The 18,758-nt window shown below is 58.5% G+C and overlaps 3 protein-coding genes across 7 annotated transcripts in view; all 3 read right to left on the bottom strand.

Moving 5' to 3' along the window:
* Positions 1-1,915: 1,915 nt before the first annotated feature.
* Positions 1,916-6,784, bottom strand: HYAL2 (hyaluronidase 2). 3 transcript variants are annotated; one of them, XM_045200172.2, is made up of 4 exons: positions 6,685-6,784; positions 3,602-4,578; positions 3,013-3,102; positions 1,916-2,657 (listed from the first exon to the last, which is right to left on the bottom strand). In XM_045200172.2, the coding sequence occupies exons 2-4, from the start codon at positions 4,526-4,528 to the stop codon at positions 2,247-2,249; spliced, it is 1,428 nt and encodes a 475-aa protein (XP_045056107.2). In that variant the 5' UTR covers positions 4,529-4,578; positions 6,685-6,784; the 3' UTR covers positions 1,916-2,246. The 3 variants fall into 3 exon arrangements, with proteins under 3 accessions (XP_045056107.2, XP_045056108.2, XP_024421804.2); XM_045200173.2 differs by lacking the exon at positions 6,685-6,784 and adding an exon at positions 5,442-5,536; XM_024566036.4 differs by lacking the exon at positions 6,685-6,784 and adding an exon at positions 5,413-5,520.
* Positions 6,785-8,862: 2,078 nt separating this feature from the next.
* On the bottom strand, positions 8,863-11,824 carry TUSC2 (tumor suppressor 2, mitochondrial calcium regulator). Its single transcript, XM_024566189.2, has 3 exons — positions 11,548-11,824; positions 10,305-10,425; positions 8,863-10,134 (listed from the first exon to the last, which is right to left on the bottom strand). Exons 1-3 carry the CDS (start codon positions 11,691-11,693, stop codon positions 10,069-10,071), a joined length of 333 nt encoding a protein of 110 aa, XP_024421957.1. The 5' UTR covers positions 11,694-11,824; the 3' UTR covers positions 8,863-10,068.
* Positions 11,825-12,624: 800 nt separating this feature from the next.
* RASSF1 (Ras association domain family member 1) overlaps positions 12,625-18,758 on the bottom strand; it is a 9,662-nt gene continuing 3,528 nt past the window's right edge. For 2 of the 3 annotated variants that reach the window (XM_024565730.3, XM_045199965.3), the window contains exons 3-6: positions 14,903-15,007; positions 14,434-14,731; positions 14,197-14,312; positions 12,625-13,541 (exon numbers count right to left, since the gene is read on the bottom strand). In XM_024565730.3, the coding sequence (XP_024421498.1) occupies positions 13,395-13,541; positions 14,197-14,312; positions 14,434-14,731; positions 14,903-15,007 (666 nt within the window). In that variant the 3' untranslated portion in view covers positions 12,625-13,394. Of the gene's footprint in view, positions 13,542-14,196; positions 14,313-14,433; positions 14,732-14,902; positions 15,008-18,374; positions 18,715-18,758 lie in introns of those variants that run through there. The other variant, XM_024565728.4, reaches the window with a different exon arrangement.

The raw sequence follows: 18,758 nt of genomic DNA on the forward strand, positions 1-18,758 counted from the left end.
CAGAACTGATTCTTCTCAGGAATGTACTTTCTCAGCTGTTGACAGGTCAGTCCAGCTTCATGGTCCAGCCCTTCCTGTTCTCTCTGAGGCCGCTGAGTCACCTCACTCCCCATCCCCCGCCCGCCCCTGCCCCACAGCCACCCACAGGACAGCTCTGTCTCGAGTTGCACTTTCTCTAAGGCTGTCTTCCAGGTCCCCCTGGGGAAGTGATGGGAGATGGTTACAGGTTTGTGTTGGAGATGTCACAGCTGTGTAAAGGAGGTCACACATGTGGGGGATCACAGCTTCGCTCGCACACAGGGGTTACGTGTATGCAGAGGTCCCAGCTAGGTGGGACAGGTCCCAGCTGTGTGGTGAGGTCACAGGTGTGCCTTGATCGCCTATGTGTAGGGAGGTCACAGATGTCAGAGTGGGACAGCTCACAGTTGTCCCTCCCATGGTTCCCACATCTCCTGGCCTCCTGACTGACACCCGCCATCTTCTCTCCAGCAGGCATCTCCCCACCACAGCCACGAGCACTGGGGAACCCTTCCCACCCCGGCACCCTTCTCCACCTGCTGATCTGACAGTGCTGCCACAGCCCCTTCTGTTCGTTCTCTGCCATCAGCAGCCTTGCTTCGCCTCCCCAGACCTGCCCCCACCCGCCCCAGTCCTCACGCCCACTTTGCATTTCCCTCTACACTGCCATCCCCACAGACAGGGACGGGGGCCACTGTCGGTGTGGCTCACGGATGCGTCCCCAGCAGCTGGCCCAGCACTGGCAGGTGTATGCACTTTACTGAACAGAGCAGTCGCCACCCGAGGGGCAGTCGGTAGACCCTGCTGCAGACTGCCCCTCCTGCCTCACCTTCCTGCTGCAGATGCCAGGCCACTCCCCAGCCTCATGCTGCTGTCCCAGCGAGTTCAGCTCCCTTTGGCCTTTGCCCCGCTTTGTCCCTCGCACCAAGCCTCCCCCTCAGCTCTCCAAACGCCAGGGCATTCCTCCAGGAAACCTCCTGAGTCCTTGTGGCTGGTCTGCCCTCCTCACCAGCGGGCTGCTTCTTGAACCTGTCTCCCCAAAGCTAGTGTGTCTTGAGGGTGGGGCTGAGCCACCTCTGACTAGGACAGAGGTGCCCAGGTGCTGGTGGGACGGCGGGAGGGTGGGGCAGAGCCCCCCCACCCAGGGTAACCCCATCTGGAGCAGGGGAGTGAAGCGGGGCAGGGCTGGTCTGTTTCTTCCTTCCTCTGGGACAGCTGGGGACCAGCCATTTGTCCTGTGGGCAGGACAGGACCAACTGTGGAGGGTGCCTCCCTCTTGGGACATCACGTGTCTACGATAGGACAGGGACGGAACCTCAGCATTCGGACCCCAACCCCTGCTGGCCTCCTCCGACCATATCCCATGGAGGACTGTGACCCAGAAGGGGAGAGGTGTGTGTGGCTGGTGTGTGTCCACTGTCCTTGGGAGCTGGGAGTGGAGGAGACGCCCTGGCCTGCAGGGACAGCAGGGAGAGGTGGTCTGGCTGCTTGCCTGGCCAGGGAAGATCAAACATCCACTTTCCCCTTTCTCCCTGGGTGGGCAGAGCAAGGCGAGGCAGTTGGCACCGGCCCAGCTGGGGATACAAGGGCCAGGAGGAGCGAGCGGCACAGTGAGTCCCGTCCCTCACAGAAGGTGAGGCTCAACTGCATTCCAATCCATATGGAGAACGCGAGGTCCTTGGCATTGGGGTAGTGTGTGTCCCTGCACTCCCAGTGGCTGCTGCTCCAGCGGGCCAGCTGCAGAGCAGGCAGCTCCAGGCCCCTGGGTCCCAGCGGACACAGTTACAGATAAGAAGTCTCTAGCAGAGGGTTTCATAGGGACAGAGCTGGGCTCGAACTTCAGGGAAGACTCTGGAATCACTCTCACACGCCCTGGCCCAAGTGCAGACAGTCCAAGTACAGACGTAGTTGTTTTATATTTAATTTACAAAAGAGACCCCAAAATAATAATAATAATAATAATAATAAACTATTCTGGGGCAGGGGAGTAGGGTCAGGTCCTCCCCGGCCATGCCCCTCTTCCTCTCTGGCACGGAGAGGAGGGGCTTCTCAGGGGACTGCCTCTCCCCCTTAGAACAGGGGGGTGAGAGCTGGTATAGACGCCCTACTGGGCATCCCAGGGGCTCTGCCCCCTCTGGACTCATTCGCCCACCCCTTGCAGGCTCCTATATGCCCAGCAGAGCGCTTGTGGCAGAGGCCAGCTTGCCTGGAAGTCAGGTGAGAGATCCCTACAAAGTCCAGGTGAGGGCTATGGCAGCCAGAGGCAGCAAGCCAGCGAGGTGGGACCCAGGCCAGGCTCCCCCGGCACCTCCGGCTGCCTGCCTGTGGTCCCACTGGCACTGCTTGCCGCCCCAGCCCAAGTAGCACTGGCACTGAAAGTGCTTCTGCAGGTGGTCTCGGTCGGCCCAGCTGAGCTCCCCCTCCGGTCGCAGCGGGGGCTCACCAGGTGCGTGGCTAGGCACTAGGCGGAAGCTGCTGGCACTGAGGTGCAGAAAGGTACTGGAGCTGGGGTCTCGGCGCACGCAGCGCCCGTGGCCGTGGCACTGGGCCCAGCTGCAATACTGGGCAGCCCAGGACACGTTGACGACATAGGGGATCAGCAGCCGCGTCAGGTAATCCTTGAGGTACTTGCAGGTCTCCTGGGGGCAGAGGCCAGGAATCAGGGACAGCTGCCTCAGCCCAACCCAGGTGGAAACTCTTAAGTCCACAATGCAGTGACTGCACTTTCCTCAACTGATGCACACGTGTACAATGCACACGTGTGTCTGAGCCCTCACTGCCCCCGTTCCTACAGTGATGGGGGAGGGGATAGAGGCTGGAGCCCAGCAGGGCAGGCCAGGGAGGGGACCTTGTCTTCTCTGTTGGGACCAGGGATGTCTTGGGTGGGAGACAGATAAGGGGCAGACTAGGTCTGCTCACCTTGAGGTTGGCAGCCAAAAGCCCCAACACTCACCCTCTTTCTGCAGACCCAGTAGGCTGGTGGGTTTTACTTACCGTGCTGGTGGTGAACCCTGCGTCGCCCCAGAGGATGACGCCAGCTGCGCCCAGGGCGGCACTCTCGCCAATGGTGGAGATGAGATCCATCTGTGTGGGAAGGGGCCGGTCACCAGGGGGAGTGAGACCACAGGGAAAGAGGACAGACAGGGAGGGCAGGACCCAGCCTGTTCTGACTTGGTGATCACTCCCTGGTCCAGTCCTCTTTCTCAATCCCAGGAAGAGGCTCCATTTCATTTTGTTTTAAGTGTTTAAGCCACTTCCACCCCCTCTATGCGCCTCTGTTTCTCAAGCCACAGGCCCACTGGAGCCTAGGATGTATCTACCGGATTGACTCTGAAGTCAGAATGCCTAGGCCCACATCCTGGCTCTGTCCTAGATTTGCTGGCAAGCTTTGGGGAAATTTCTCAGCATTTCTGAGCCTTATTTTTTTTATCTGCAAAGCGGAGATAATAATGCCACCCTGTTACAAGGAGAGACAAAGGGGAGGAGATATAGAGCAGCAAGTGCAGTATGGGGCAGGAGCCCTCCAGTAACTAAAGCCACAGCGGTTCTCGAGGGAGAAGGCAGGACCCTGGGAGGCACATACCTCGCTCAGGCCTGTGAGCGTGCGGCTGTAGGTGGGCCTCGTGAAGACATAGACTGGGAGGGCATGGCTGGTGTGGTGGGTGCGAGCCACACGAAGGGCCTCCTGAACACGGAAGCTGACAAAGTTGCGGCCATGGGCAGTGGAAGCGAGTATCTCATCCAAGTACACTGAGGGGAAGAGGGCCGTGCTCTCGGCCCACAGCCAGGCCAGCTGGTCGTTTCGGGAGACCTCCACATCCGGGCAGCGGCCTGTGTAGGTCTCCCGGTTCTGCACGTAGTCGTGGTTGTAACAGTCGGGGAAGAGGTAGAAGCCCCAGAGGTGCTGAGGCCGAACTGCCTTGACAAGGTGCAGCGTGTCCAGCATGAACTTCCGCGCAGCGAACTCAAACTCATACTGCGCCTGCTTGATGATGTGGTCTGGTGGCCAGTCGGGGTGGCGGCTGGCCACCATCTGGCGTGATGACTGGCGGTACACGTCCTTGTCCTGCCAGTTGCGCACCCACACAGGCCGCCAGTCCTCCCAGTCGATGACCGCCAGCCCTGCAGGCTCCTGTCTACGAATGTAGTGCTTGACGTGGTCCTGCATCATCTTCCGGTGGGCACATAAGCTGACATTCTGTGGCACACCACCATGCACAGGTTTCCCCGCGGAATCGAAGTGGGGATACAGGCCCAGCCGGTCCCGGTAGAAGATGGTGATGTTCTGGTTCACGAAACCCTCATTAGGTGAGGCCTTCACATCGAAGGCCTTCTCCTCTCGATCCAGTGGCACCTTGAGGCGTGGACCGCAGTCTTGTGTGGGCACATCCCACGCTACCACAAAGGGCCGGCCCGTGAAGATGGGTGACGCTGTGGGCTTGAGCTCCGTGGCCCATCCCACCGTCAACACCAGGGCCAGTGTGCCGGCGGGGCTCAGGTCTGCCCACATGCTGGGGGCTACAGGAAGACGGTGTCACCTGCCTGGCACCAGCTCAGGAACTGAGAGAAGGGTGAAGAGAGCAAGTCAGTCCAGAGAATCCTGAAGGTGCCAATCCCAAACCCATCCACACTCCCAAAGCCCATGCTGATGGGGCACTGTGCCCAGGGCTCTTCAGACCCTGGTACATGGCTCTTACAGGTCTGAGAGACCACAGGCCACCAAGGAGCAGGCAAGACGCCCTGGAAACTCAATGCTGGAGCATAGGTCTCTTTCCTGGAGCAGGTGGCCTATAGCTACAAGAGGACCTCTGTTAGGTCTGTGACCCCTCCGAGATTTGGACGAATTGAGCCTCGAGTGGCTCGCTGTCTAGAGACACACACCTGCCTGCATGCCACCCAACACATCGTTCCAGAGAGCCCAGAACCCGAGGCCCACTGTGTACCCGGCGAAGAACTCTTGGTCCAGAGAAACGACAGCATTTGTGTAAGACAGGGCACAGCTCCCGCAGGGGCTAGCAAGCTGGGGGGCAGCCACGGAGCTGGTATCTGTGTATCACCCGCCCGGAAGAGGAAGGCTGTCAGGATTTAGTCTCCAGTGCAGACACTCTACCAAGACTGGTGGAGGCCCCGCGAGGACAAAGGGGCAGTGGACCTCCCACGGCGGCGCCAGCAGACCGGCCCTTTCTTCCACAGCCACCGGGAATGCGCGCGACTGCCGCCAGGGGGTCGGGGTAGAGCTCCCTCCGTCTGGCCTTTGTGCGGGACCCCGCCCCCGCCCCGCACGTGGGGTCTGAGCCCGGCCCGATGGGGGTGGGGTCCCTGGGCCGCCCCCCTGGGGGTTCGGAACCCAGCCCGTGAGGAGAGAGCCGCCAGACTTGCACCACCCGCCCTCACCTCGCGCTGGGTACCGCTGGGACCCGTACCATAGCCATCGCCATCCCTGGCCCGGCCCAGCCCAGCCCACTCCGGCCGCTCGTCCAGGCACGGCCCCGGCTCGGCGCCTCTGCTGGCTCCGCCCCCGGGCCCCAGGGCCCTTTAAGAATCCAGCGCGGAGGCGGGCCCGAAGCAGGACTTTTGGCCGTGGCGGGAAGGTGTGCCCCCATTTTCGCGCCGCCAATGCCGTGTTTCGGGCTTCACAGTCCCCAGATCCTCCGCCGAGGAACGTGGCCACTCATCTGGGCCTGCGACGCCCCTTCGATCGCGGACTTCTTCTGGAGTCTGAGCTGCGAGCGCTAGTCAGACCGAGAACTACCCCCCTGCAGCCTGCAGCCGGTGGTACATTCCTTCCGCGGCGCGGCCAGCCCCTTAAAGGGACAGCTAAAGAACTGGAATCGGGGAGGGAATAGAGTAGGTGGTATTCCTCCGCTCAGCCGCGAGGAGGTGCTGTGAGTCCCGGAGGCCTTGGTTGGATCTGGCTCTGCACCTCTGAGTGAAGCCCCCAGTCCTGGGGCTCCCTCGGTGTGGAAAGCGGGACGGTGATCAGTACCGAGCTCCAGCCTCCCACGACAGTAGACCCCTACAGGTCGGGGCTCTCCTCCGTCCAGGGTCTGAAGGGGAGCCCCGCCCCCTGCTTGACCGGGAACAGGGCACAGCGCCCGCCTCTTAGCCCTTTCTGGGCTGGGCCGAGGCAGTGGTTGCCTCGGCAACACGAGCTGTCGGTCGCAGCTCCGCCGGCCGGTTGGGGGCCGGTAAGGCCAGCCGGCCTTGAGGATAGGGCACCCCCTTGCCCGCTCCAGGAACAGGCCAACCCCTGGGCTCCCGTCCCCTATTGCCCAGTCTCGGGGTGGGTTGGGGGTGGGGCTATGGGATCCCCAAGGCTTCCTTTCAACTCTGAGGAGGCTGCCACCCTTGCAGAAGTTCCTGGTGGGACCGGGGAGAATGCCGGCCCCGCCACAGGGGCTACTCCGGGCCTCAACCCGGAATCCTGAGCCTTCTTTCCCCTCTCCGCGAGTCCCTCCCACTGAGGAGCGGGCTTGCAGCTGGGTTGGGGCGAGACTTCCTTGCCTTTTCCTAGATCCTCTCCCCTTGCGGTGCTCAGCTCCGCAAAGGTCCGGGATCTGCACCGCCAGCCATTCCCCCGGCCCGCAAGCAGCGCGAGAGAGGCAGGGAGCGCTGCCGCGAGCGCGGATACAGGGGGCGCAGACTCGTTGACTGCGCTGGGCTCACCTGCGTGGGAGTCTGTCGGCCCGTTGGTGAGAGGCCGCCCTCGTTCTCGGGATGAGCCTCTCCAGCCCACTGGGCAGCCTGCCTGCGACTTGATAAACCCCATCCCCCTCCCACCCGCTCCCGCCTCCTACCCCAGCCCTTTCTCCTCACTTCCTGCTGCCCCTCCGAGGGAGAGGGCCGGGAGTGGCGCGGGGGAGGGAACCGCTCTGACCCTGTTTCCCTGCGGTTTGCCCTGCTGGCTGCCCTCTCCACACTTCCTCCAGTAGGCCCTGACTCGGGAGAACTGTGCCAGGTGACAGGAAGGCTGTGGGACCCCACTCAGGTGCCAGCCTCCCCCATGCCGGCAGCTTAATACTGATCGCTCTTCTTGCCATCTTTCCCTTGGGGTTGAGATCCCTCCTAAAATCCAGTAGCCTGTGAGTGGAAGGGCCCCAGAGGTGGTGGTTTGGGGGGTCAGATTACTTGGGGGATGCTCAGCTGACTTCCCGCAGGCAGGTGATAAAGAAGGGAAGGAGGGTTATCTGGGGGAGGGGCTGGGAGAAATTCCAGGAGCTGAGTCAATTCTTTCCCACTGGGAGCGGTAGTATCCCAAGGGAAGGAAGTGTCCCAAGTGTGATGATGGAGTGGTAATGTTGATGTGTGTGACCGTGGGGGGTGTGGGGTGGGGCAGAGGCCGGGAGGTTTCTGCAGGGGGACATTCCTGGGTGGATTGCACCGAGACTGTGGAGTAGGGGGCTGCTCACAACATCTGTGAGGAAAGGGGTGTGTATATTCCCGTGGGAAGGAGGGGTCCATAATGCGCTGACCTCAGGGAAGCTACAGTGGAGTCCCAGCAAGGGGCAGATAAACTTGCACACCCTCAAATCACTGTGAACCTACCCCCACCCCACCTTTCCCCTACTGGCCCACTTCTCTGATGCCCAGGGCCTCCTTCCTCACAGAGGCTGAGTAAAATTGGTGTCTGGGGGAGGTAGGCACAGACCCTGGAGCCTGCCCCTGAGGGCCAAGGAGGCCAAGACATGGCACGGGAGGGTGCTGTCCCTGTACCACTGTGCTGTCTCCACAAGGGACACTGGCTTTGGAAGCTTCAAGGATGGAGGCCCCTGGGGAAACAAAGGCCTGGCCAGACTGTCCCAGGGCAGGGACACTTCCTCTGGCAGCCCTCAGGAAGGAAGTGAGTACAGCCCAGTGGGAGGGAGTGGGGAAGCATGACCTGACCTCCATTGTTTCCAGCTTTGGGGTCAGCACACGGAGTTCTCCCACCCTGGGACAGGGTTGGTGATGGGAGATAGATTATCTGGCATGGCAGATGCCTGTCCTTGGGGCAGGCCATAGGCGGGACAGCGGAGGATGGGAGGACGACGGGGCCTTATGCCTGACGTCGTGCTGGGAAAATGGGCAGGTGCCCGAAGTGCTGTCAGTCTAGGCTGCGCAGTGTGATGCTGCCCGACTTGACAGTTTAACTCTTCAAAAGTCCAGCAGACCAACTCCCCAGGCCCAGAGGCCTCTGTGCTTGAACTCCCTCCTTCCCTAACTGGGACTTGGGCTAATGGCCAAGGGCTGGGCCTAACAGTGAACCAGCCTTACAGCAGGCTACATGTCCACAGGGGGCCAGCTGCAGGTGGGACAACGGGGGGGGGCAGGGAGCTCAGGAAGTACTGGGTGGCTGGGCTTTGTCTGCTGGAACAGAGGCCCCAAGCCCCCTCCCCTGGCGGTATTCACAGGCAGCCCTGGGAGGAGGCAGGTGGGTTTGGGACACAGAGCCTGACAGTAGACCAAGGGTGTGATGCCACCTAAGGTTGGGCCTCAGAGGTCCATAGGGTTCAGGCTGTGGCCTCGTGTAGGGTTAGCTGACACTGCTGAGTTGGGACAGCTGCTCCAGACCCATCTGAGGTCACATTCTCACTTCAAGCTAGGCTGATGAGGCCAATCCCTAATGAAGCATCCCAGGGCCTTTCAATTCCAGGGTCCTCACCTATTGAAAACAATATAGACAGATTGGTTCTCCATCCCGAGGGGCCCTATGGTGAGGTGTGTAAATACTCCTCCACCTGCTGGTCATAGCTGGGATGGCTGCAGACTGGACTCCGACTTGCTAGAATTGGGGGGGCCACCTACTGAGCCCAGGGGGTGGTCTAGATGCTGGGTGTCACAGTCCAAGAGGATGCCACTCTCATATGCAGGGTCTACAAATAATTTTATTGAAACTGAACAAATAACAGCCTTCCTAGATTGGGGGCCACCCTCCCCACACCATTTCCCAGTCTTGAAGCACAGAGCTTGCACAGTAAGGAATTAAACAACGAAAAAAAAGTCATTTCTGTGTAGAAATCAGACTCTGCCCCAACAACATCACGGGCTAGACTATTTACAAACTTTCACATTTTAAGTATTCCTTTTATGGTTCTCTCCTTTGTCCCTACCCAGGGGCTCCAGTACTTTCTCCTGACTGATCCTGAAGGTATGGACACACCATAGGGGAAGGGGTATGGGCTCAGAGCGATCAGTACCCACCCTAGGGTGCTGTCCCTCACCACAGGGTGGCGGATGGTATCCTCTCAATCTGTGTGTGTGTGAGGGGGGGCAGGAGATGGCTGGTGCAAAAGGGAGGTTAGATGGAGCAGCTGGGTAGGCACAGGCATCCATGGCCCTTCCTGATCCCACCCTATGCCCTCTCAACTGGGAGCACAAGGGAAGGATGACATCACGGACAACAACTAGTTGTAGTGGGATCAGCCCAGTCAGGGGTAGAGGGAGAAGCCTCCCATACCAGTCCCTTCTTCTATTAATAGCCAGCAAACTGTCCGTCCTTCCATCTCGGGGTGGGAACACAGGGGCAGGTAGGTAGGAAGAATCAGGCTTGCGTTGCCCCCAGCCTCTGTCCAACAGAGGAGGAATCGAGGTAGCAAACGGCCGAAAAGCTCCAACGAAGGGGTAAAGGAAGTGAGGGAAAGGAAGTTCCCACTTGTGTACAGCTCCCACAGCCCAGGGCCTGGAAGAAGGCAGACCTTGTAAAGTGCTGTAGCCCCTAATAGGGTTGGGCCCTGGGCAAACCTGGAAGAAAGCAGGCCCAGCAAGGGCACAGGAGCCAGGCGTTCCAGATCAGCGTATGCCCTGCCATGTGCCTCTTCGGGACTGCTGGGGAAGGTGGGCTGGTAACTCTGTCATTAGCCCTCACCAGCCACCAGCCCCCAGCCCCCTCTTGTCCACAAACCAGCACCCAACCAACACTGCAGAACTGCCCTGCTCACAGCTGAAGACTCCAGGCCTATGGAGTTTATTCAGGATTGTGGCTTCAGCCTAGGTGCCTCAAAGGAAGCCACACCCTGAGCCTGAGGGTTTCTTGCTGAAGCAGGAGGCGCTTAGGCCTGCAAACCCCCAGGCTCAGACCTCATAGAGGATCACAGGGAAATCCACGTGGATACGGGGAGGATCCAGCTTCACGATGCCCTGCCATGGAAACAGAGGCCAGTGAGGGTCATCTCAGTGCCCCTACTCCAGGAAGCCTTCCTGTTTTCCCCAGCCCCTCCCCCAAGAGCCCACACCATGACAGCAGACCCCACCTGGGTCTACCTCAACACACTCAACATAGGCTTTATGACCACAGCCCAGCCTCTCACCTGAGGAATCAGGTTCTTATGCACCCGCCTCAGCTTGGCCCGCTTCTGCCCATTCTTGGTGACGATTGTCTCCTCATAGAATTCATGAGCCAGATCTCCGTCCTCATCATAGAACATGGAGCTGTGTAGGAGAGGGGGAACAGGCTGGGCTGGAGCCTCACACCTCATCATGGTACATGCCACAGACCACCAGGAAGCGTGCCCATCCCCAAGAGGAGGGAGGAAAGGAAGATAGATGCCTGGAAAATCTCTTGCTTAGGGTCTGCAGTCTACTAGAAGGAAGTGAGAAGTGGGGTGATGGCCAGTGCTACTGTCAGACCCAAGAAGAGAGGCTGTATGGCAGCACGTTGTCCAGGCAGCCAGGGCCGTTCTCCTCACTGGTTTGTTCAGCAAGAATAGCCCCGCCAGCATCAGTCCCTTGCTTTTACCCAGGATTTCCAGTGTGGGCAGGATGGTGGCCTTAGTATGTTAGTCTCCAGAAGACACTACTAGCCCAGGTCCAAAGCTTGAGACAGCAGATGTCTGAGCTAGGAGGGAGTCTAAAGGGAGAAAAGCTGCATACTTCCCACTCACTCCAGGTGGTTGGTGCGGCCAAACCTCCACGGTTGGGTCTCCCTAAGTATCTACAGCCAAATGTCTAGTATCAGTGAGTGCCAGCCCCCAGGGGACCATCAGGGCCAGGTCAGTCTAATGCTCTTGTCTGGATCTCTGGGGAGCGGGAGGAGGTCAGTGCTCCAGACGGGAAGACCGTATCTGGGTGAGGTTCTTTTTCCCCAGGCCCCACCCTCAACATTAAGGTCCTGTCCTGCTTTCCCCACCGCTACCCTCAGAGATCCAACCTCACCACTGTGGGAAACGGTAACTAACAGCCAAAACAAAGAGTCATTCTCCCGTCATAAGAATCGGGGGAGAGGGAGGATACGAGCCTTCAACTGGCAAGCTGGGCATGAAGGGATAAGGCGAAGCGGCCCTAAAGTCTCAGACAGGCCGTATCTTAGCTCTAGCGTGCATAAAGGTGCCTGCCCAGGGGCAACCTACAGGCCCAATTTTCTTCTAGGGAGACCTTAAGAGCAGCCAGGCCTTCTGGAACCTACTGGCCGGCTTTCGCATCCCTTGCTCCAAAGGGGCCTGAACTATGGGAGTCGTCCTAGCTCGGATGCAGGAGATACTGCCCGCGGGAGCTACGCATGACGCGGGCACCTGCCGCCTTCCTGTCCTCCCCGGGGCGGAATCGCGCCCTTACCCGCGGCGCGTGAATACGAAGGGGGGCACGACTCGGCCTCGCGGACGCACCAAAGCTTGCTCAGCAGCTGCCGCCTCTGGGCCGCCGCCCCCCGTCCCGGAGGAGAAGGGCCACAGGCCCCGAGCTTTGGAGCCGCTGGCACCCATGTCAGGGCCGCCGACGCATGGCGGACCCCGCGGCCGCTTTGCTTTCACAGGGCCATCGGCGTAGCCATGCCCTGCCTCGGCGTCGGACCCAAGGTACAGCCGCTGCCGTCTTCCGCAGGCTCGCTGTCTCCACGGAAACCTCATTTCCGTTTCCGCACGCTCTTCACGCTGTTTCCTGATTGGCTGCTTCTGTCGTCCGTCCCAGAGTGGACCAATAGGCGCCCTCATACATTGGGCATCCGAGCATGCACTGCGAGACGTCAGGTCCCGGCAGGCCACACTCCCCAGCTGGGGCAGCTCCCACCCAGGAAAGCGGTGGCTGGCTAGTCCTACGGGCTATTTTGGTGTGTGTGGTGTGTCCGATGTGCCGCCCCCCAGGCCAGGTACAGTGGGCTTGCCCAATAACCAGGGTTCCCCTATACCAGCTCTCTGGGGCTTGGCCCCAGGCGAGGCCCCGCGGTGTCTGTCTGGCCTCATTCTATTCCCACACCGTTTTTGTCGCACGTGTAGAAGAAACTGAACTGGGAAATTGAGGAGTTAGGCAGATGACATATAGGCCCATTCAGGTCTGGAGAATTCAAATTTAGTTGTCTTTCCAAACCCACCGTAAGGTGTGCTTTGTGAAGGCAAGAATTGACAGCTGTGCTTTCGGGACCGTGAGCGTGAGCGTCTGGCCCACAGCAGTGGCTCGGTAAGTATTTGGTGAAGCGCCTCTCACAGGTTGCGGGTGTGCAGCTAATATTCTTGCCCCCACCAAGATCTGAGCCCCAGGGTGCTGAGCAATGCCTTACATATCTGTACCTCAAATTCTTCAGGAATTGGTCCCATGGTGACCTTGAAAAGGTGCTCTGTGAGCCTGTCCACCACCGTTGGAAGGCCACTGGCATAAAAGGCAACCGGGACTGAGGGCCCATAGTAGAGAGTCCAAATGTAAATTCTTAAATCTTTATTCAGCCAAATTTTCTCAGGCCCCAGGCCCTGATGATGACAGTCACCCCCACCCCTTTCCCCACAGGAGGCATTCAGCTGAGGCCACAAAATAGTATACATTCACACACATCATCAAAAATACCCAAATTAAGACCCTGGCTCTGACTGGCAAACAAGGCATGGACCTGGGCCCAGGGCGTCCCCCTTGGAGGAGGCACCGAGGCACTGTTGCTGCGCCGTGAGCCAGCACCCCCGGCCTCCAGGATGTGTGCAGAACCAAAGGGCAGTGGGGGGAAAACCCAGTTTCATCTTGATGCCTGACTCATCTTGAACACCCACTCTCGGCTCTGGTAGCGCTTATCCTGAGACCCCATTCAAGACCCAAAACATACAAGCTTTCCCCATAGATGAGGGTCCTCATCCCTGCAAACATGACCCTATTCCATTTGTTGGGTCTCCAAGATTCTCGTATCTGTGACACGAATTAAGGAGACTTCTGTCTGCTCTACCCCTGCTGCGAGACTGGAGCAGCTTCCCAGGGCACCCTGGCCGCCATGACTCAGTACGTGAATGGTAGAGGGCGCAGAGCCACGTTCTGCTACACCCTGGTGGACACAGGGGGCCAGCTCCTTTGCTATTCTCTGGGTTCACTCCACCAGCAAGATGAGGGCCTCCATGCACACTCATTCCTCAGGCCACAAGGGCCCTGTCACACTCACACGGCACGCCCTTGGTGCTGCCTACTCTCCTTCCACCCAGGGGTACAAGAGGTCACCCCAGGGGGCAGGCATGCAGGGCCTCCTGGATCTTCTGGCGGCAGTAGGAGTACTTCTGAACAATCTGACGGAGGTGTTCCTCTTCCTCCCGCTGCAGGATGCGCAGGAAGTTGTGTAGTTCAGGCAAGCTGAAGGCATCCCACTGCAGGGGGAAAGGGTGACAAAGGCTGCAACAGGCATGGCCAAGCCAGCAAGCCCTCCCCAAAGAAGACCAGAACATCATGGTCACACAGCTGGGATAGGAATTTCTAATATTAGGTTCTTGCCCAAATGGTCTGCGCTAGGATTCCCACCACGTCTGTACAGAAGACAGGTCCCACAAAGTAGGGCAGTCACCTCACAGACAGGCAACCAAACCAGATGTTCCCAGTTGCCCATGGACAGGCCATACCACACTCTATCTCACTCCACGGACCCAGTACCTTGGAGCCGGAGAGCTTCTAGGTAAAAAGTCCTAGCACCTGAGGGGAGCCTCTGGGACATCCTGGGTCTGTCTGTGTGGCTTTGATCTGGTTTGGGGTCACCACACTGTCAGAGGGACACCTGCATCTCCTGATGACTTTCCATGATGGGAAAGAGCCGGGCACCAAGGCAAGTCTCCTGGCTTCTTTCGACAGGCCCTAGACCTTGGTAGAAGTGGCCAGGAGGCCTTTACTTTAGCCACAAGGTGCACACACTCCTGGAGAGGCTTTGCAGGGTTTGTCCCTCATCCCCGTTGCCCCTCCATGCCTTACTGTGGCTGCAGCCCTTCAGGCCTGCCCCGTGGCAACCAAGAAAGGAGGGGGCTGTGCACTCACGTTCACCTCCCCGGAATCATTCTCCTTCAGGACAAAGCTTAGGGCCTTCTCACTGGGCCCTGCAAGGAGCCGCAGCCGCAGAGGCTGCTCGTCGTCCAACAGCTTCCGGAGGTACACTGAGGACCGGGAGGGGGAAGGGAGTGTTTGATTAGAGGCAGGCCCAGTCCCCTCAGCCCCTGCATGCCCAGGTACATGCATTTATGCCCTCACCAAGGTGGGGTGAGGTGGAAAGCCCACCTTGGCCATGGCGCTCAGCCCGCTCAAAGAGCGCAAACTTGCGGGGGTCATCCACCACCAAGAACTTGCGCAGCAGGGCCTCGATGACCTCTCGTGCCCGCGTGCGTGACAACACATGCAGGTGCTTGACAGCATCCTTGGGCAGGTAGAAGGAGGTGCGGCGCTTCACAGCTGTGCTCCGCCCTAGGCCCCGCCGGGCGTCCTGCAAGGTGGGTGGCTTCTTGCTGGAGGGCACTGAGACAGGGCGCACCAACTTCAACTGAACCTTGATGAAGCCTGTGTAGGAGCCGTCCTTATTCTGGAAAAAAGAAATCGCACCATGACGGGTTCCAGTGTGAAGGAACAGATTTGGGCGCTGCCGTTCCCCATGGGACCACTGCCTGGGCCCACCCGCTGCGAGCCCTTGGGCATCGGGCACACAGCTGGATTCCTGCCTCCCCCTACCTCCCTTCCGAAGCTGTCAACTCACCAGGCTCATGAAGAGGTTGCTGTTGATCTGGCCATTGTACTCCTTGATCTTCTGCTCAATCTCAGCCTGAGAAAGGTCAGGTGTCTCCCACTCCACAGGCTCGTCCTGAAAGACGGGCCAGCACAGACTCTTAAGCAACCCATCCTACCGCCATGCGTGGCGCAGGCAGAGTGGTGAGCCCTGGGTGGGCCGCTCTGAAAAATGGCCCCTGGGGTGGACTTTGGAAACTGACAGAGCTCCAGCCTGATGAGAAGGGCCCATCACAGTACCTGGTTCTCCATGCTATGGATAGAGACAGCAAAGGCAGAATCATTGGGCTACTTACTCTCTGTCCCCTGACACAGTACAAGTCTGGGCGAGGCCCTAAAGGTACCTTAAAACCAAGGCAACTGCAGGCACAAGGTCTGGGGCCAGGAAAAAAGGGAGGGATGCGAGGAAGGACTCCTGTGTACAGTAGAGCTACCTCTCAACTCCACAGCCTGGTCCCAGCACTTTAGTTAGGCAGGGTGGTTGGTTTGTGTCCTGGAGAAGGCAGCCTGCTTTGCCACTCTGCCCTGGCAAATGGCCACGAGCTGCTGTAGGGTGAAAAGTGTGACGACTGGTACACGCCTGGAGCCTGGCCACCAGCAGGCAGGAGGGGAAGGGCAACCTCTGCAACATTAATGCCCCTCGGTAGAGGACTTGGGGCCAGCCCCGCATGTCTCAGACATCGTGAGGAACCACTGTGACATGCCATTTGATCTTGACCCAGGCTGCACAGGTAGCCTCCTGAACGAGCCTGCCCCACAAGCACCAAGCAGGCAGGTTTCTGCACCTCCTCCCTGCCGTGTGGGTGTTCAGTGCAAGTCTTTAGCTCTGCCACTCAGCCCCTCTCCTATTCCTCCCCCAGGAATTGGATTCTTATCAGAAAGGTGGAGTATGGACCAAGGCAGTCAGGGCGCTGAAGGAATATTCTACCCAACTCCCTTGGTCCCATTGCATCAGCCTTACTTCCTTTCCTGTTGAGGTCAGACAGGCCTGGTTGGAATGGGAGGGTCACAGACAAAGCTGAGGTCACAGCTGACGAATGCCTTGTCCCAAGTCCCATGGGAGTTCCCACCAGAAGGTCTCTGATAGAATAACCTTGTGCCCAGGACAGCCAAGCTTCCCCCTGACTGCTGCTTTGGAGCCCCCTAAGTTTAAGTCATCTGATGGGGACAAATCAGGGAGACAGACGAGAGCATAGGGCGGAGTCCACAGCTTTTAAGCAGTATGCTCTTCGCTTAGAACCTGCTGCTGTTCAGCAACCAGCAAGTCCATGGTGCTGAAGGTTAAGGCTGGGGCTCCAACAGATATGGGGGGAGGGGTAGGAACTGAAGCCTTTTTGCTTCTGCAAGTTTCCAAAGGGCTCCTGGGTGGAGAAGAGCACAGAGCAGTGAAAACTAGCAGTAACCTTGTCAGAGACAGTGGGAAACCCATAAGGCCAGTAAGAACAAATGTTGTGGGCTCTGTAAAATGGGGGCAAAAGAGGGCCAGAGGCCAGGAATAAAGGGAGGGTGTGCTTGTTCAGGCCCAAGGAGAGGCTCAGGACAGGGGGGAGTGCCAGGGTGAGAGGGGTGCTAGGGGCAGGAGGGAAGCTCGGCAGGCTCTGGTGCCAGGGCAGGAAGGGAGACAGTTCTGTTCACAGTACGGGGGTAGGCACGGGGATGGCACCAACGTACTCCCCTTCCTCGTGATGGCTCTGAGCTCCAGCAGGGGAGTGAGAAAACTTGCTCTTTCCTCTTCCCTTTCCGAGTTGTTCAGGGGCCCCCGACTGGGATGCAGTGACCTCAGTTCCAGCCCCTTTCCTTCTCCAGGTGAACCTCCCTCAGTTTATTTACTCATAAAACAAGGGACCTGGACTGGAAGCACTGGACTCTCCTACCAGGATATTAGAGGAGGAAGGGTTTCTTTTTACGGTTCCAAAGTGGAGTAGGATTCCAACTGCCATCCCAGAGCGAGGCGCAGCAGGACCATGGAACTTCCCATCCCTGCCCCATAGCAACCCACCCTCCACTCTGCCTCTGTCCAGAGTGACTGATGGCTTTCTTTTACATACAACTTGGGACTCCCTAGCCTCCTTTTCAGTTGGTTAGTGTCTTGTGGTTTTCTCACCTTTCCACAATGGAAAATGGCTCAGGTCTGAGTAACAGAGAAAATTTCAGGGATCCACACTCAAATCTTGATTGCAAGCTCTGGGCTGAGCTTTTGAGGTACAAAAGTTTCATCTAAAGAAATATCCAGCCCTGACCAGTGTGGCTCAGTTGGTTGAGCGTCATCCCGCAAAACAAAAGGTCGCTGGTTCGATTCCCAGTCAGGGTACGTGCCTGGGTTGCAGGTTCGGTCCCTGGTCAGGGCCCGTACAAGAGGCCCCTGATCAATGTCTCTCTCTCCCATTGATATTTCTCCCCCCCCCTCCTTCTCCCACCCTTTAAAAAAATAAATAAAATCTTTAAAAAATATATCCACAACTCCCGTCTCTTAGCTCATGTAAAGAATTCTGCGACACTGCTGCCAGATATACTAAGCTTTATAGTCCCCAGCTCTCTTTTCTGACGTTCTGGCCCAGGTGCTCCCCTGAGTTGTACCAGCTCCAGAACAGTCAATTGTCTGAGCCTGGCAGCCACACTCATGGCGCACAGCACAGAGGTCTCCGAGAAAGGGGACACCTAGGAGATGCCAAGAGTCACAGCTGCTCCAGCACCATACCTTATGGCCCTGGGTTAGTAACACCCCCTCTCTCGACCCCTCCTCGGCTATTTTACAATCTAGCCTTCCCCCACCTCTTGTGGATAAAGTTCTCCTGGATGGTTACAGTCCAAAACGAGGCTTTCTTCCCATCCATTCCCAAACCCCTTATCTCCAGATCCACTCGAATTTTAGTGTATGTGCTCCCAAAACCGGCACTCCAGGTCCACTCCAGAGCGGAGATCAGAATCTTCCACATTCCAGCAGCTGGTGACAGGCCAGGACCGGCAAGAGGTGGAGACTCAGCTGGCTCCATTCAGGAGTGCATATGGAAGGGCGCAGACCATGCCTCGCCTCTTTCCTAAAAACACTTCTCAATTCCCGACGAGGACTCCTCCCTCTCCACTTCCTCCTCCCGGTTTCTTCCCAGAGCGGGAGGGAGCCCCCGAAGGCGGAAATCGAGGTCCTAGTCCAGACGGCGCAGTCGGTTTTAGTCATAGATGGCTAATGCGCGTCCCTGGTCTACCTCAAGCCACGTAGCTGCTTCCCCAGGTTCAACCGGTCTGTGACAGAGAGCAAGGCCTGGGCACCCAGGACCGACGCGCGGAGCTGACACACGGGCTGGCCCCCGACAAGTCCCGTACCCACGCTGACAGGAGCGTGGGGATGCCCACAAACTCTCCTCCTGCGTAACCTTACCAGGGAGGGGCGGAGTACCAGTGACCGCCCCCGGCCCTCCGCCCTGCCCGCAATCTCGGGTCCCCACCTGGTCCCGGCGCGGCCGGCGCACCAGCGAGGTACGCGCAGTAAAGTACTGCTCGAGCTCCGAGTCCGAGTCCTCCTGGCTGCAGTAGCCACTGCTTGTTGTGCTGCTCCAGGTCATCTCGAAAGAAGGCGTCCCCGCCGGCGCCTCACCCATAGCCAACCCCGCCAGCCAGCTAGCTCACCGAGCCCTGGATGCCCGAAGCCACCAACCACCGCCCCAAGTGCGAGCGCGCGCCCGTGTGCGCGTGCGCCGGGACCAGTGTCCGCGCTGCAACCGTTAACACTGAAACCTGGCCAGCGGGGTCTATCTTGTCCTCGTCTCATTGGAGGAGAAACTTTGAGGGGCATTTATAAAATATAATAAATTTAAAATATTAAATATATT

Source organism: Desmodus rotundus, chromosome 8 (genome assembly GCF_022682495.2).
Source record: "Desmodus rotundus isolate HL8 chromosome 8, HLdesRot8A.1, whole genome shotgun sequence".
Lineage (NCBI taxonomy): Eukaryota > Metazoa > Chordata > Mammalia > Chiroptera > Phyllostomidae > Desmodus > Desmodus rotundus.

What these genes read in the sequence shown, in the direction of transcription:
- HYAL2 (XM_045200172.2), bottom strand. Translation starts at nt 4,528, where the DNA reads ATGTGGGCAGACCTGAGCCCCGCCGGCACACTGGCCCTGGTGTTGACG. An exon ending in CGCTCACAGGCCTGAGCGAG is followed by an intron (nt 3,103 to 3,601) that starts GTATGTGCCTCC and finishes CTTCCCACACAG; the next exon opens with ATGGATCTCATCTCCACCAT. An exon ending in CAGGGTTCACCACCAGCACG is followed by an intron (nt 2,658 to 3,012) that starts GTAAGTAAAACC and finishes CTCTGCCCCCAG; the next exon opens with GAGACCTGCAAGTACCTCAA.
- TUSC2 (XM_024566189.2), bottom strand. Translation starts at nt 11,693, where the DNA reads ATGGGTGCCAGCGGCTCCAAAGCTCGGGGCCTGTGGCCCTTCTCCTCC. An exon ending in TTCGTATTCACGCGCCGCGG is followed by an intron (nt 10,426 to 11,547) that starts GTAAGGGCGCGA and finishes TCTCCTACACAG; the next exon opens with CTCCATGTTCTATGATGAGG. An exon ending in ATAAGAACCTGATTCCTCAG is followed by an intron (nt 10,135 to 10,304) that starts GTGAGAGGCTGG and finishes TTTCCATGGCAG; the next exon opens with GGCATCGTGAAGCTGGATCC.